We start from the raw sequence: 15673 nt of genomic DNA on the forward strand, positions 1-15673 counted from the left end.
CAGATCTACATATTGAATGTGAAAACTAAATGTTTAATTTCAAAAAAATAAATATTTAGTTCTTCATTAAATCTATCATTTTAAAATAAATATTTACCTTAAACTTAAATATTTAGCTTGCTAACTAAATATTTAGTTAGTAAATTTAAAATTTATAAATACCTTAATTTAAAAGGTAAGAATATGAATTTGAAAAAGAGACCAGTTTTTTCTCCTAAAACATACTAAATATTCCAAAATATTTATGTTAAAATTTAACTTTTTTACAATCGGAACCCCATACAAAATCATAATTGCAGAATAATGACCATCAAAACTAATTTGCCAGAATTTAGCTGATGTGCAGTCAATAACTAAACTACATTTAATACATAAATGAGAAGTGAGAGATTTTTTTTTCTTCAAACCATCTTTGTAGTTATAGTATTTTGATGACATCCCAGCAGCCGGTTTCATTTCAGAAACCAACCAGAATGGTTTCAGTCTCCCTCAGGTTCTGTGCAGACGCATTTCTCAAACAAACAGACTAATGAGATGTGCTGAGCTTTTAGTCGTCCAGATATTTTTTGCATTGCTGATGTATTAAGAGCTCTAAAGAGCCTTTTAATCCAGATTTGAAAAAGCCTGGTTTTGCACAGAGCAGAACAGATTACTCAAACAATGACGCGGACATCAGATCACTTCAGTAATCTCCTGTCTGCTTAAACTTGGATCTCACTGGACTTTTTATAGATCTGAGGAGAAGCTTCACACAAAATGTAGTCAGTTTTCTCCTTAGTTCACCTCCTACCTCAGAACTTGGTTTGAATCAAGAAATGAAGCCACAACAAACAGAAAAAACAAATAATAATAATAATAATCTTTTCTGATCATAATCAATAAATACTCCATTTGTTATGATCATTTCTGTGAAATTCAATGTTGTTGTTTTTGAAAAAAACTAATTAAAATGTTTGTTATTAAAAAAATACATTTTAAAATAAAGTAAAATGAGACAATTACAAAAGAACTAATAAAAAATCTTAATACTTTCTTCAAACTCAGTCAATCTTTTTCTTAAAATTCCAATTAAGGAAATAAAACTAAGCTGATTAAGATCCAAATTCAAATTTAGATAGAACTTGTGCAAATATAAATTGAAAGAATTAAATTGAATACAACCTTTTAAGACAAGATCAAATCTACAGTAGAAAAATCTGAAATTTTATGATATTCTATATGTTTTCATGCCTGCCATACCATTAAAAACAATTCTTTAGATACTTTAATCATTTCCTGACAGTTTAATGTCACTTTTTGATATTTTTTAAATATCTGGAATGATTGGTTCTTGTTTGACAGCTGCAGTGTAAAAGTAAACATTTGAGACGCGCTCCCCCAGTCTGACCTGCATGATGATCTGCTGCAGACCCTTTAATCTGGGCTATAATTACACCAGGTCACTTGGTGTCAGAATAATCCAGGAGCTCACAGATTACAGACACTGCAGTCCAGATTCACAAAGGTACAAAGAAATTATTGTATTCGGAATTCTTTCTCTACAGACAGATTACACTTTGTGGAAAAACTCTTACATACAAGATGAAAAATTAAAAAGGTCAGATATTTACAGTCTTTTGTTACAATAAAAATGTTGTAATTTTAAAGAGATATGATGCAGAAAATGACATTTCTTCTGCAAGAGAAAGATCTCACCTTTGAAGAAGACAATCCTGGTTTCAGCAGAAGGAGAACGTGTGTGGATATCTCCTGTGGACTCCTGTGGTCGTCTGCTGTAACGTTTGAGTCAGACGCAGCTTGTTATCCTCCACCAGGTCTCCACAGACGGTCATTGGCTGACTGACTAGTAAGCTGCTGAAGTGACAGCACATCTAAATACCTGCAGGGGGTTAAAGGCCACATTTGTGTTTCTAATTTTGTGTGAATTATTTAACCCGCCTGGTGGGCCAGAAAATACCAGAACGCTTAACGGGCTCCTCCTAAAGCTCCTCTTCAAGTCTATTATTGTCATGATGCTCTTTTCAGGATCTTTCTGATTAAACCACAAAAGATCTCAAGATATTTTTTTTATTAACAAATACATGAAAATTTGACTCAGTTTTTCACATTTTAGGCTTAAATGTCTTCGGAGAAATACAAAAGCAGGAAGATGTTAGAATCCACAAAAACCTGGTCATGCACATTCTTACAGACATTTGCGTTTGAAGTACTTCAGTTCTGGGTCACGCTGAAAGAAAACGAAAGGCTCGTGCACACGGACAGAAGCACATATGTGAAAAGTGCAGTGAGTGTGGAGGGAAACCACACCGCTTCGATACCATCATTCATTTAAGGACATTCCTCTAGAAAAAGGCTCTTCAGGAAAACTGACTGTCTGTTGAGGCTTTCCTGTTTCTGTTGTGCTTCCTGTGGGAACAATGATGCCGCCTTCAGCATTTCAACATTTTAAAAGTACTTTTATCAGTAACTTGTTTTTTAAAAAGTACTCTTTCAAATAATGGAAATGTTACAAAAACACCTTTTAAAGCAGTTTAAACACAGAAAAGTACCTTTTTAAGCATGTTAAATAAAGGAAAAGTACTTTGTTGAGAATTAAGAAATACTCGATTTTGAGTAATTTAAATTAAAAAAGTACATTTTTGAGTGATTTCCATCTTGAAAAAGTACTTGTTGAGAAATTTAAATACAGAAAAAGTACCTTTTTCAGTCATTCATATGTCAAAATGTACTTTTTCAAAAAATTAAAATGTTACAAAAGCACTTTTTAAAGTAATTTAAGCACAGAAAAGTACTTTAAATAAAGAAAATGTACTTCATTGAGTAATTTTTTTAAAGTATGTTTTTGAGTGATGAAAAAAATTATTTTTTTAGTAATCTAAATTTAAAAAAAGTACTTTTTTGAATGATTTCCATTTGGAATAAACACTTCTTGAGAAATTTAAATAAAAAAAAGTACTTTTTCAGTAATTTATAGTTTGAAAAAGCACTTTTCAAATTTATAAAATCTTCCAAAAGCACTTTTTAAAGTAATTTAAATAAGGAAAAACTACTTTCTTGAGTAATTTTTAAAAAGTACTTTTATAAGTGGTGAAAAAAAACTTCTTGAAAACTTCTTATTTAAATTGAAATGGTATTTTTTGAGTGATTTCCTTTTTGAAAAAGCACTCGTTGAGAAATTTAAATACAGAGAAAAAATACTTTTTTCATTTATTCAAAACAAATAAAAAATAATTTTTAAGTAGTTTTTAAAAAGTACTTTTTGTTGTAGTGATGAAAAAAGTACTTTTTTGTGTGATTTGAAAAACACTTCTCGAGAAATTTAAAAACAGAAAAAGTACTTTTCAACATTTCTTAAAAAGTAGTTTTTGGAGTGATGAAAACTGTACTTTTGAGTGATTTAAATTCTGAAACAGCAATTTTTTGAAAAATGTAAGTAAAGAAAAAGTACTTTTTGAGTCATGTAAATACAAAGTATTTTCGAGTCATTTAAATAAAGACAAAATAACTTTTCTAATTAATCTAAATTAAAAAAAATCTTTTGAGTGATTAAAACTGTAAAAATGTTCTTTTTGAGTGACTTCGTTTTCTTAAAAGGGCATTTTAAATAGTAATTTAACCCCTTAATACCTGCTACATATTTGTGACACACTACTTTGGGTCTAAAATTAGGTAATTGTAGCATCTAGTTAAAAGCAAAAACATAAAGGACATTTTTTCATAGCTAGTTATAAATTCAGGAGTTAAGGGGTTAAAGGAAAAAATAAAATGTACTTTTGAGTCAACTGTTCGACTTAAGAGATGAAATGCTTCATGCTTTGAGAATAAAAAGGCTGAAACCAGTCCGAAACTAAAGCAACAAACAACGGCTCATTCATTAATTAACAACTAAACAGTCCTGTTTTTATAAAATTATTTGAGAATAAAAGAAACAAAACATTCTAAATCAAGAGTATATTACAAAAGTTATTCGTCAACAAGGAGGAGTGTAATCTTTACATTTGGCTTCCTGCAGATCATAACAAGTGGGGCAATCGTGTTAATGGGATGAAGTCAGTAATCAGTGAGCCTTTAGGTGCTGCGTGTTTCTGGCTGTTTCTAGTCTTAGTTCATGCCTGTTACATAAACAAATACGCTAATCGTTACAAAAGAAAGCAACATTACCCCAGATGCTTGACATCTTAAACTTTCACACTTATTTGTTGACGCTTTTAAGGTACAATGTGTCCCAGAACTACAAAACAAACAAATATATTTGACATTTTCAGCCTCTGCATTCAGCTTCCAAAGCAGAAAACATTAAATCAGTTTCCAGATTTCCACAATTACAAGAATCATGAACCAGTGAAGCGTGGAACTGTTCTTCTAACGTTTTTGTTGTGCTTAGAAACTCCATCGTCAAGCAGGCACTTTATTCATTTACACCAAATATGCTCTGTAAATAGATTCTGTTTTGCCTAAAGGAGAGGAAGAAGGGGTTTTTGCTCATGGCTCATTCAGAACGCTTTAAATCCCTCTCAGCCAGCTGTGCTTGGCGTGTGCTTAGTTCAGCTCGGTAAACATGTGAGTGGACGGATGTGCAGGATGAGGCGAGGAGCTGCTGACTCTTGGTCAGAGCTGGAAGGATTTGGAGCAGATCACATACACTTTGATTCCTCTGGAAGACAGCGGAGCTGCTTTTCAATGATATACCGAAGGTAATTATACCTGCAGACACACAGGAAACAGTAATCAGCAGGGAACCAAGGATTCACTTTCCACATGATTTGATTCAAACCCCATTTTCTGAGAAGGACATAATGCAGACATAATGGCGCCTGGCATCATCAGTTGAAAGTGGAAACTACACAACTTACCCAGTATCCTAAATCTATACCTAACCCTAATCTAAAATTGTTTAAAAAAACACTTTTATTACACTGGAAAGACCGTAATTTTGAGGGTTGCCAGTTAAAATTGCGTTTTTTTTTTTCGATCGATATAGATGGACTTCCACTTCCTGTTGAGGACTTAAGCTTCTGAATCTTGAAGTCTGCAGCCAGGTTCTCTTGCGGTTTTTGTGTCACTGTTTTGTTTCGGTTCAATAAATGATTTATGTTTCACAAAACTATAATAAAAAAACCTAAAAATTCTGATTTATTAAAATTTTGCTAATAAAAACTAGTAATAATGAAGAAATAATCATTCCAATTTAGCACAACGCGCATTTAACACTTTCAACGTAAACCTAATAGTTTGGAGTAGAAATACAAAAACTGATTTTTTACATGATTTTGGTTTCATGATGTAACATACGGTTCAGATTTAAAAAGAGAATAGTGGTGTTCTTCAGAGTTAAAACATTGTTGGTCAGTTCACTGCAGTGGGTGGTTGTGCTCATGTTAAGATGTTCTGACTTTTTACAGCAGTTAAGTTTTTTAATTTGGTTTTTAATTTTGTATTTAATTTGTTTTTTGAAATCAAGTTTTCTTTCGTTTTTTTTTAATTACAACATAATTTATTTCAAATTTACTTTCATCCATCCATTTTTTAAATCTTCTTTGTGCCTTTGTGGGTCACGGGGTTAGAGCCTGTTCCTGCTAATTTAGTTTTTTTTTCTTCAGACTTTCAATATTTCTTTCAAGTTCATGTGTCCTTTTAATTTAGAACTGTTTTTACATTTAAATTCAAATGCAATACTTTTTTTGGTGACATACATAGTACAATATGTAGTAAAGAGTACCAGGCACAAAAGCTGTAAGTATAGAAAAGTATAAAAGTTTACGTAACTAAGTATAGAAAGAAACTGCAATAAAATCTATGACTATATGGCCTAGTGTGATATGTATAGCATTGATGTGTTTAGATCACAAAGTGTGAAGTGTCCACGTGCTGCAAAATGTTCAAATTAAGAAACAATACTCTGCAGACATGGTGAGTTTCCTGTTAAAAGTCCAGGAAGACAGGTACAAGGTGTAAAATTTACAGTCTATTTTTCATATTTTCTGTCAGGTTTTTCATTCTCTTAAAGCTGATTCTGATGTGACCTCATACAGATGTTCTAACAGGGCAAATAAAAATAAAGTTAAAGTTACTACTACCTCCTCCTGAGTTTCTGCACCTCCCTGTCCTCCTCCTCCTTCAGCTTAATGATGAAACTCTTCAGAACAGGCATCTCAAACTTGATATACTGCGCCACCTGGTGGAAAGAAAGATTTTTTTTTGTTGAAGAGTCCAGACTAATGCACAGGATATGAGTGCTGATACAAAAATGAAACAGGAAGGAAGTGTTTGATTGAGAACCACAACCCTGACTGTCAAAGAAAACGTCAACTTACATCATACGTGACTTCTTCGCCCAAGTCTTCTTCCATGAGGAAGACTTTGCAGACCTGCTCACATGGACCTTGAATTATCCTCAGAACCAGAGGAAAGTCAGTCCGTTTCAGTTTCACACGTTCTGAAAGAATAGGACAGAAAAGTAAATGTAACAAAGTTATCTTTATGTCGCATAAATTCATAAATATGCTAACATTTATCAGGACTAAAAATAGTGAGTTTCATAGATAGGAAATTTGTTGTTCTAAAGATTCAACTATTTTTAGTGACTCATGATTAGGATAGGGACTTTTGTACATACTGCATTCAGCGTTCTAAGTCTGCATAAATCAGCAGATCTTTGTTTTTTTATTCTATACCACTAGACTGATTTGGGAGCTGAAACAAGATAAAAAAGTGTTTAAAGTGTGTGTAGTAAGGTGTTTTACAGCCTTGAAACATCTACAATAATTGTAAAAAAGTAGACTGCTTTGTGAATTTTACCAATCGCAGGTTATTTTTAGAATGTAACTCCTACAATAAACAATGGAATACTGTAATAAAGTACACAAGAACCTGATATTGAAAACAAAAGATAATATGTCACTAATAAAAGGACAAAATACAAAAAAATTGTAGCTTCAAATTGTTTACTGGACAAATGAATCGTCTAACTCTTTTGCAGGACTGAACCGTCTTCCAGTCTGAAAAACCTCCAGCTTACCTCCACTCGCATGAACCAGATAGAGAGCAAAATCATCCGGGCTGTTTTCAATTTTGAACTTGTTAAGGAGAACTCGCAGCACCTGAGGCGTGGTCATGCAGCTGTTGATCCGAACGTTAGTGACCGAGCCATAAGCAGGTGTAAAAACTGCTGTCTGGAACACAGAAACAAGCAAACACTATGTAATTTAAAAAAAAAAAACTAAATTTAATGGGCAGAATGTAAATGGAGAAATTAGTATTTTCATTTTCTGTAAATTTGCAAACACCACCTTATGGTTGTAGAAATGTCCGTTGATGGAGAAGCGGTGTCGTCGGATCTTTCTTTGGTTACTCGGGGACCTTCGCTGGCCCCGCCTTAAGACCCCAGCATCACTCTTTGTTCTGAGGAGCTGAGCGGAGCTCTCATTGTCCTCTGCTCGCTCAACAAGCAACACAAAAGAGTTTGGATGAGCATTCTGAGCTCTAACATGAAAGGAAATATGAATATATTCACTACCCTGGGAGAGAAATGTTAAGCTACTGTGGTGCTACATGTATCAAATGCTTTTATGGTGGTTTAAATGATTTTTCTCAAGAATTTAGGTGATTAAAAACCACATTTAGACAAAATAAATGTGTATAAAGTGCTAAAGTGTCTCTGAAGGGAAATTTTTTTTGACCAAATATAAATATAGATGATGGCATTTTAATGAAAAGGTTTGATTTACTTTTTAAATCCTGAACAAAAATGTTTTTTTTTATTGTTTTAAACCATTTAAAGTTAAAAACAATGACTTAATAAATCATTTCAGATTTACTCATATTATTGCTCATTTAAATATATCCAGAGATGAAATATTTTGTAGTTCAACCTTTTTTCTGGATATTATGACCTTAGATTCTTGGTCTTTAATTGTGTTCTAAGTGAGCTATGATATTCCATGGCTCCTCACACTGATGGTTTTGCTGAAATATTATGAAACCTCCTCACCGTCTGTTTGCTCCTCCATCACACCGTTATCCTCAGGCTGGTCTTCAGGTGGGGTCACCTCCACTTGAGGTGAACTCTGCTGTGCTGTCTGCTGGCCTTCTGAGCTGCCAGGAGGACTACAGGAAAAAACAAAACAAGAAAAGTTGCTAAATTGAATAAAATACTACAAAATGAAACATTTGGTTATTAATAAAAACCCATTACAGTCACTGAAGTATAATTCAGGGATGGATGGATGATGGATGGATGATGGATGCTTTATTTGCCATTGTCATATGTATAATGAAACTTAAAGGTGCTCTAAGGGCAGTGCGCCATTCACAAAAAAACAAAATCAAATAAAAAAATTAAAACGTATTGATTAAAAACTGCTAAACAGTGAGTCATTTATTATAAATCAAAGAATTTAAATTTAGTAGAGTGTTTTAAAAACGTTTCAGAAGCTGCAGTTTTATTTATTTATTTATGTTAGCAAAGTGTAAAGTANNNTATTCTTTGCTGTTGGATAAAAATAAATCCTAAAATAACAAATTATTTAAAAAAAATTTTTTGAAATGCTCCACAGAATAAAAAAATACACAGACACAAATGAAAAAAATGTTTTTTTTGAGAATTCTTTAGCGCTGATGTTGTTGTTTGCCTGATGGGAATTTATTAATAAGAAAACTACTTGTATTATAGACCAAATGTTCAAAAATGATCCCAAAACACACAAAAGAAGATTAAATCTGAAGATATTTTGTCCTCAAACCCTCACATTCCACCCGACGTCTCATAGATAATGCACATCTGTCCAGTGCAGCACCATTACCGGTCACTGAGGTGTAACGGGATCTGTCTGAACTGTTTACCCCTGACTATCCAGATTGCAGCCGGAGTGCCAGGACGTGGATGAAGGGGGTGGCCGAATTCGCTCGTGGTCATCCTGCATCTGAAGCCTGATTGGTCGCCGCAGGCCCCAAAAGATATTTAGCAAACCCTCGATGATCAGCTCCCCTTCTTCCTGTGGAGACAAATCAATGCATAAGAACACACACATGCACTTAGAGAGGGGGACCGGGGGGATTAGGTTACAAATGACTGGAGATGAGCGAGGAGTTTGAACAGAGCGACTGTTCTGCTGAAATATAATCATGAAAAAATAAACATACAGGCAGCCCTCACCTCTCTGTGTCGTAACTGTAGATTCTGCCCATCGTAGTACAGGTTGTATGTCTTGAGATGTGAGAGCACCGTTGCCCTGAAAACACAGGAGATGAATCACTCAGGAGGAAATGCTGTCAGCTAATTTTAGCTGTAGCTTTGTAAACACATCAATTCTAACCATTTTACACGACATGCTGGAGATAAGGTTAAACCAATCCTCTGTAGAAGCTACAATTTCATTGTAGAACACTGTTAGATAAACTGAGCAGAAAGAAATGGGGCTCAAACGGGTAAAACCTACCAAACTGAGGTGTTTAAACAGTAAAGTGAAACTTTAGAACCCATCATTGGGCCTCTTTAGTGTAATTAACGTACAGTTCTGCAACACAACACCTCAGAGTAACACTTGAACCTAATCCTTAAAGCTACAGCTCCACCATCACTATTTGTATTTCTAAATGTATTCATTATAAACTGTTAGTGTTGGGAATGTAACATTAAAAAATGTAATTAGTTATAGTTAATCGAAAAAATAATTTAGTTACAGAATTTCTCTTTCATTAAAGTAAGTAGCTATCAGGTAAAGTAGCTATTTGTTTTACGATTAAATATATTTGCTTTATTTTAAAATTTGTATTTTTCTTTTCAGCTTTAAGATCAATAGAAATTAGTAAAAAAGACTTGATTAAAGCTTATTTATTGTAAATCAACTGACAGCTAAAGGTTTATAATTCATGTTAAGTATTAACATTTAACTAAAGTATGAAGTAAAGATTATAAAAAGTGTTTGAATCAATTATTATTCCTAAAATCCAACACATCAATCTGTCTGAGGAAACTTTATAATTAAATCAAATTGACATATGCCATTAAGAACATGTTTAAAAATGAGATAAATCAACAATCAATATTGTAAAATACAAGAAATACAAGGAATCTAGAAAACTTCACCTCCACTGTTCAGTACCAGCTATTTATCTCTGAGTCACAGTGGATGAAGTTTGGAGCAAAGATGTCCTGGATCTATTTTAGGTTAGTAAACTGAATTGTTCAAAATGAACTAACATCGACTATAATTTGGATCGTCAACCACAAATGATTAAATTAATCCAATCGTTGTTAAAACAAATTGTTACATCAATTACAAAATTAATCAAACTCCAACAACCAGAGACAACTGGAAAAGTGATCAACCTGTATAACAAAGAATTTAGTTCACAACAAAAATAAACATAAAAAAGTACCTTTAACTCGAGTAAATTAAATAAATCAAATGCAGGAACTGTAGCAGATTCAATATATCAAACTCTCACTACATCCAGAAAAGTCTGGATGTACCGATTGTTTTATCTCCACCAAGACAAATTATCATCAGGTTTGCCCTGAACTCACTGATTCTGCAGTTTTTTTTCCATTTCTTTAGTGTTTGGGGCAAATGTAGGCTTATCCGTAACACAAAACTGGCTCTGATTGGCTACCGTGACACTGTCTTAGCAAATTACATTCACTTATCCTGATGTTAACCTGGTTAACAGAAAGACACTTTAAGACAGTAATTAGTATGATTGCTCTTTTATGAAAAATACTGACATTACCAACAACCATTAATCTAATTACACTGTAAATTGTGAACACAAAACTACTTTGTGACACAAAATGTAAACTAAAACATTATTGTGACAACATATAAAGAATAGATTAATCTGAGAGTTAAAAAATATTATACAGTTTAAAAGAAGAGCAAATGCACAGATGTTTCTATAACATTTAACTCTAAAAGCACTTTCTTAACTCTAAAACCTTAACTATATTTTTGTTTACTGTCATTTTTGGTAAAGGTCAGACATTTAGGATTCTGCAAATAAACATAAAACAATAGAGGATATTTCCAGCTTTTACCAAACATATTTGTTATAACTCTGTTAATATTGTTGACTAAAATCAGTGTCAGGGATGACCATTTTTTAAATAATTAATGCAACATACATTGCATGGTTTAAATTATTACTGTGGGAAATAAATGCAAGCTTGCTTTTAATATGAATTTACTGACTTTAAATTAAATGATGAATAAAAACACTTTTTATTGAAATTATTTGTTTGAATAAAATAAAAAAGCAATATTTTGTGAAAAGGGTCTTTGTAACAATCCTTAATTAAATGATTAATAAAGTTCATGCTGCACGTTGAACAAATCTTAGAGTGACTCAGCAAATTGGAGGTTGCTCGTTCGCCTCAAAATGAGGAAGAGTGACTTTTGATTTTTAGATTACTCTTCTATTACACATGTTAACATCTCAAACTAACAGTTTAAACACAAGCAGGAAGGTCGATAAAGTGTCTGCTGTGCTGACGCACGTTTATCCAGGTGTGAAAAGGTTGGCGGGAAAACTCCACTTACTTGCTGACAAACTTGTTCTCTCCGATCTGAACCTCGTTTTCCGTCTCATCCATTCTCCGTCAGCATGAGTGGAGCTAGAAAACCAACAAAAACAAAAGCCAACAGAGTTAAAGCTCATCCGTCTGAGTCGGTCCCATGACTCCTCATGACAAGCAGCGAGAATCCGGCACAAAGAAGCTTGCATGAAGAGGAGGAACAGACTGCAGGAAGAGGAGGAGGAGGAGGAGGAGGAGGTAAATCGCCTGGACTGTAAACAGAAACAGCAGATCTTATCTACTTCCCTGTCAACTTTTTCTTTCAAGTTTTGAAAACCACCAGTGTTTGCACATAGCAAAGCTGACATCCAATTTTTTAGAAACAAACGCAGCATTTTCATACATGCAGCTGCCACAAATGGAACTCACTGTTTCTCTAATGGGGTTTGGCAGGAAGAACGTCTTCAGAAAGAGATGGACAGGTGGGGGAACATATGGGGCCACCCGCAGGTTGAATTATTTCAGCTGCTTGAACATTCATCACCAAGCATTCAATAGACTTTAGACATTTTTACCGACAGGAACTACAGTTAAAAAAAAAACAATCAAAAAGCATTTGTGGTCATTTTGGCTCCACGTTTACTTTAATGTGAATTGACTGGTTTTAAAATCCAGAGTAAATATGATATTCTAGGAGCAAAGTGATCGTACCGTAGTGAATGTCGATTCCTGTGGAGTCTCCTGAGAGATGGCGCTGTCAGTGTGAAGCCACAATAAATGATTAAGCAGGTCGACTTTCTTTCTTTCTGTCAATCCCTAGCGGCACCTTGTCATGTATCTGTGTCAAAGAGGCAGAAAGTGGGTCTTTTCTTTGGAGTATGACAGCAAACAAATAGTAAAAAAAAAAGCAAAATGCGAGGGTGTTTAAAGGAAGTGCTCCCCTTCCGTCGAGCAGCTTCCTCCTTTGCTCAGTCAGTCAGTCACACAGGAAACTAACATCACCAAATCCTCGGGCCGGAGCTTCCTCAATTCAAACAGCAAATGCAATTTACTGTCTTTAAAAAGTAAGTGGTAAGCACTAGTTCAAAACGATGGCTGTCAATCTCTGATATGAATGTTTACAAATAAAATATTAAACAACAACCAGCCATGCCACGCTCATCAATAATTCAGCACTCATATTAGGCCTGCCGTTCACCCGACAGCTCTCCATTGACCCTCACAATGGCAGTCATTAGCCTTCAGTATGGTAGTCTGAGGCAGCTGTGCTTGAAGACTTTCCAACAGCTGAAGCCGCTGCTCTGAAACTGACATGTGGCCAGCTGCTGAACCTGAACAAAGCTCTGATGTGGTGTCAAGTCACAGGAACCACGTGAACTTCAGATCAACTAGACCTCAGCGCCACAAAGTGACAGCGAGTTCTTGACATCACGAGGTGAAGCCCTCCTTCTAAACTGCTGCTTTATGATCGGAACTTTATTTTGACGAGTCAACTACTGTCTACAGTGGAGGATTGTAAGATTTCTTCCAGTCCCCAGGAGGGATCATTGATTTATATTAGCAAAAAAACCCACAAGTGTGGCATATTTCCAGGTTTCAATTATAATTTTTATTCTTGTTTCTTTAATTATGAATGAAACATTCAACCCAAAAATCCAAATGCTTACAAACATTAGCTTAAATGAGCGCTATTTTGGCGCTTTCTAATGTCACCATCACTTTCTGCTAATTAACGGGTGGCTACAGCCGTTCCGCCCAAACAATTCCGTTCTACTTTTCAATGGATCTACAACGGATGGAGGCCTCAAGAGGAATGGGTCGGTATTGCTTAATGCAGGTGTCAAAGTCAAGGCCCGGTGGCCAAATCAGGCCCTCTGGGTAATTATATTCGGCCCTTCAGATCATTTTATTTTATTGCTATTAATGGCCAAAACTTATCTTGAGATTATTTCTAACTTGTATAATTTTGAGAAAATATATTTTTTATGGAGAGTTAAATATTGAAAGTTATTTAAGGCTTAAGTTGATATATTCTGGAATAATATATATTCCTGCCTGTTTGTATTTATAGTAATGTTAAAAATTACTTTTTTTTAAGTTTTAAAAATGTATTTTTATTGTGTTTTTATCCTGTTCGGTCCGCGACCTAAGGTGTATTTTGAATTTTGGCCCCTCAATGGGTCCATTTTACAATGGAAACGCTCAAAATACCGGACCTTATTGTACAGCTCAGTGGAAACGACACTTAACATAAAAGGGGTCCATCCGATTGTTCAAATGTGAAAAGGGCTCAATTTAAACTGTTAAATACTTCAAGCTGCCATAAGATTGTGTGTAAACATTTAAGGTAAACATTTATCACAATTTACGCTGCTGTTGCGATACGTGATGCACGGGCTGATATTGCAATGACAATAAATTTGTGATTTAATGTTGCAGGCATAGAATAAATCATCTGGATAAAGTAGAGAGCCAACATCAGCATATGTTGGTCCAGCTGTTTTGGATCTCCGTGCTGGATAGCAGTCCAAATGTAGAACTCATTGACTGCCTGAATTCCCATGAGTCCCATTACAACCTCAGCCAGTGCAGCCCCCAAATGCCTCAGACTCCTCTGCTGCACCGCTGTTGTGGATCACATTAAAGACCCACTCCGTGAAAATTCTATTTTTTATGTTTTTAACATGTTTTTGTAGCATATTTCTCATGATGAAAGACATATATTAAGAAAATTAGGATTAAAATGGCATTTCTGAGTATTTCTTTATTCAAGTTGTGAATCAGAAGCAAAAAAAAAATGTTGTCTAATCTATAATTGGCATGCCACAAGCTTCCTGCTACGTTCCATTCTGATCCATCCACTTGCAGACAAATAGCCTCAAAACTGGATAGCTCCGATATTGCCCACCGTTTTTGTTATTAGGTTGGGGGTATGAGGGGCTGTAAGTTAGTGGGAGACAGTGTAAACTAATGAGAAGTGAGGGAAGCCTCACTCAGGGAAATTTCTGATGAACTACAGCCACTCTGCAGAAACTATGTCCTAAAAAACAAAAAAAAATGTTTTTCCCCCATTTAATTGCCTTTTTATAGGTTTGTTGCCTCTAAAATCAAACAACGTGCTATTAAAACTCCAGACTTCCTGTGCTGCTTCCTCAGCATTTCGCTTCCCCTTGATTCCAAGTCTTCTCCTCGCTTCCGAAGCTCCTCCTGGCAGATGTGGTCAATGAGGAGCTCCAAAATCCTGGCCTGTTCTTTCTTTGCACCACCTCCTCTGCCTTTCAGCTTCCACATTACTCCTGCTCTGCCTCACTATTGTCACGATTGTCATAGCAACACCAGAAAACAACTGTGCTCCAGAAAACAGAGCCAAAAATAGTTGTCATCTTCTCCTTATTTAACAACTTCTGTCCACAAAAAACCTTTCATGTCTCAGACATTTGAACTGAACACTTCTCTCATTTGTATGACAAAGGGTTGTCCAACAATGGAAATCTCAGCTCAACTTGTCCCATTTAGTTCTGTTTGACCAAAAGAGTGTTTATTTCAGTGCAGCTTTCTGACATTCATCAAGCCTCTTCATAAACTGAAGAGATTGTGAAGTGTTTTTTTTAATCCATCCTTCCCTGTGGACCCTGCCTCCCTTTAGCTGTCAAAGCAGTGATGAATCTCGCCTGTTATATAACGACCACTGGTCGTGAATGCTTCCATACAAATAGCCATTTCCCCTCTTTTTTGGCTGCTGGTTTGGTGCTGCTCTGCATACCAATTACAACATGAAAGACTGCAGCTTTTGGTTGGGAGTTTTAGTCAAGAAAAACGAGCATTTCCCACACCTATCACCGACTCTAGGACTTAGCAAACCCCCCAGCACCGACTCTGAATCTTACCGACTTCAGGAGGTCTTCTCTCGGTTCTCTCTTCGTCTTTCTTTGATGTTGTCGCTAAAATCTTCCGTTAACCGTCGGTTCTGCCGCTTGAAACAACCAGACGAGCGTCCACGAGCTTGTAAGAGTGGGGTTTAAAAAAAAAAAAAGAGGAGGAGAGCGCGAGCTCCATCTGCTGTGGTCGAGCTCGCGGGGGTTCGGCCGCGAGCCAATCGGAAGGCAAGACTGGCGCGTCTTTTGTTCGCTCCGCGTGCGCAGCTGAATGAAAACATGACAA

The 15673-nt window shown here is 35.3% G+C and overlaps 2 protein-coding genes across 3 annotated transcripts in view; both read right to left on the minus strand.

The window, feature by feature from the left end:
* Positions 1–3051, minus strand: part of sprn2 (shadow of prion protein 2) — a 4803-nt gene extending 1752 nt beyond the window's left edge. The window contains exon 1 of the mRNA XM_024275733.2: positions 1696–3051. The gene's annotated coding sequence lies outside the window, so the exon portion shown is untranslated. The remainder of the gene's footprint in view (positions 1–1695) is intronic.
* Positions 3052–4232: 1181 nt separating this feature from the next.
* On the minus strand, positions 4233–15673 carry rassf2b (Ras association domain family member 2b). Of its 2 annotated transcripts, XM_024275732.2 has the most exons (11): positions 15400–15673; positions 12224–12350; positions 11538–11611; positions 9155–9230; positions 8842–8993; positions 7991–8106; positions 7290–7432; positions 7019–7172; positions 6315–6436; positions 6078–6175; positions 4233–4704 (listed from the first exon to the last, which is right to left on the minus strand). In XM_024275732.2, exons 3-11 carry the CDS (start codon positions 11588–11590, stop codon positions 4635–4637), a joined length of 984 nt encoding a protein of 327 aa, XP_024131500.1. In that variant the 5' UTR covers positions 11591–11611; positions 12224–12350; positions 15400–15673; the 3' UTR covers positions 4233–4634. The 2 variants fall into 2 exon arrangements, with proteins under 2 accessions (XP_024131500.1, XP_024131499.1); XM_024275731.2 differs by lacking the exon at positions 12224–12350 and having other exon boundaries at positions 15400–15672.

This window comes from Oryzias melastigma, linkage group LG9, assembly GCF_002922805.2.
Source record: "Oryzias melastigma strain HK-1 linkage group LG9, ASM292280v2, whole genome shotgun sequence".
Lineage (NCBI taxonomy): Eukaryota > Metazoa > Chordata > Actinopteri > Beloniformes > Adrianichthyidae > Oryzias > Oryzias melastigma.

Excerpts from the sequence above, each read along its gene's own strand:
- rassf2b (XM_024275732.2), bottom strand. The coding sequence starts at position 11,590 with ATGGATGAGACGGAAAACGAGGTTCAGATCGGAGAGAACAAGTTTGTC. Across the intron at positions 7,433-7,990 it reads GATGGAGGAGCAAACAGACG|AGGACAATGAGAGCTCCGCT; the intron begins GTGAGGAGGTTT and ends TTGAGCGAGCAG. Across the intron at positions 4,705-6,077 it reads GTGCAGAAACTCAGGAGGAG|GTATAATTACCTTCGGTATA; the intron begins GTAGTAGTAACT and ends GTGTGTCTGCAG.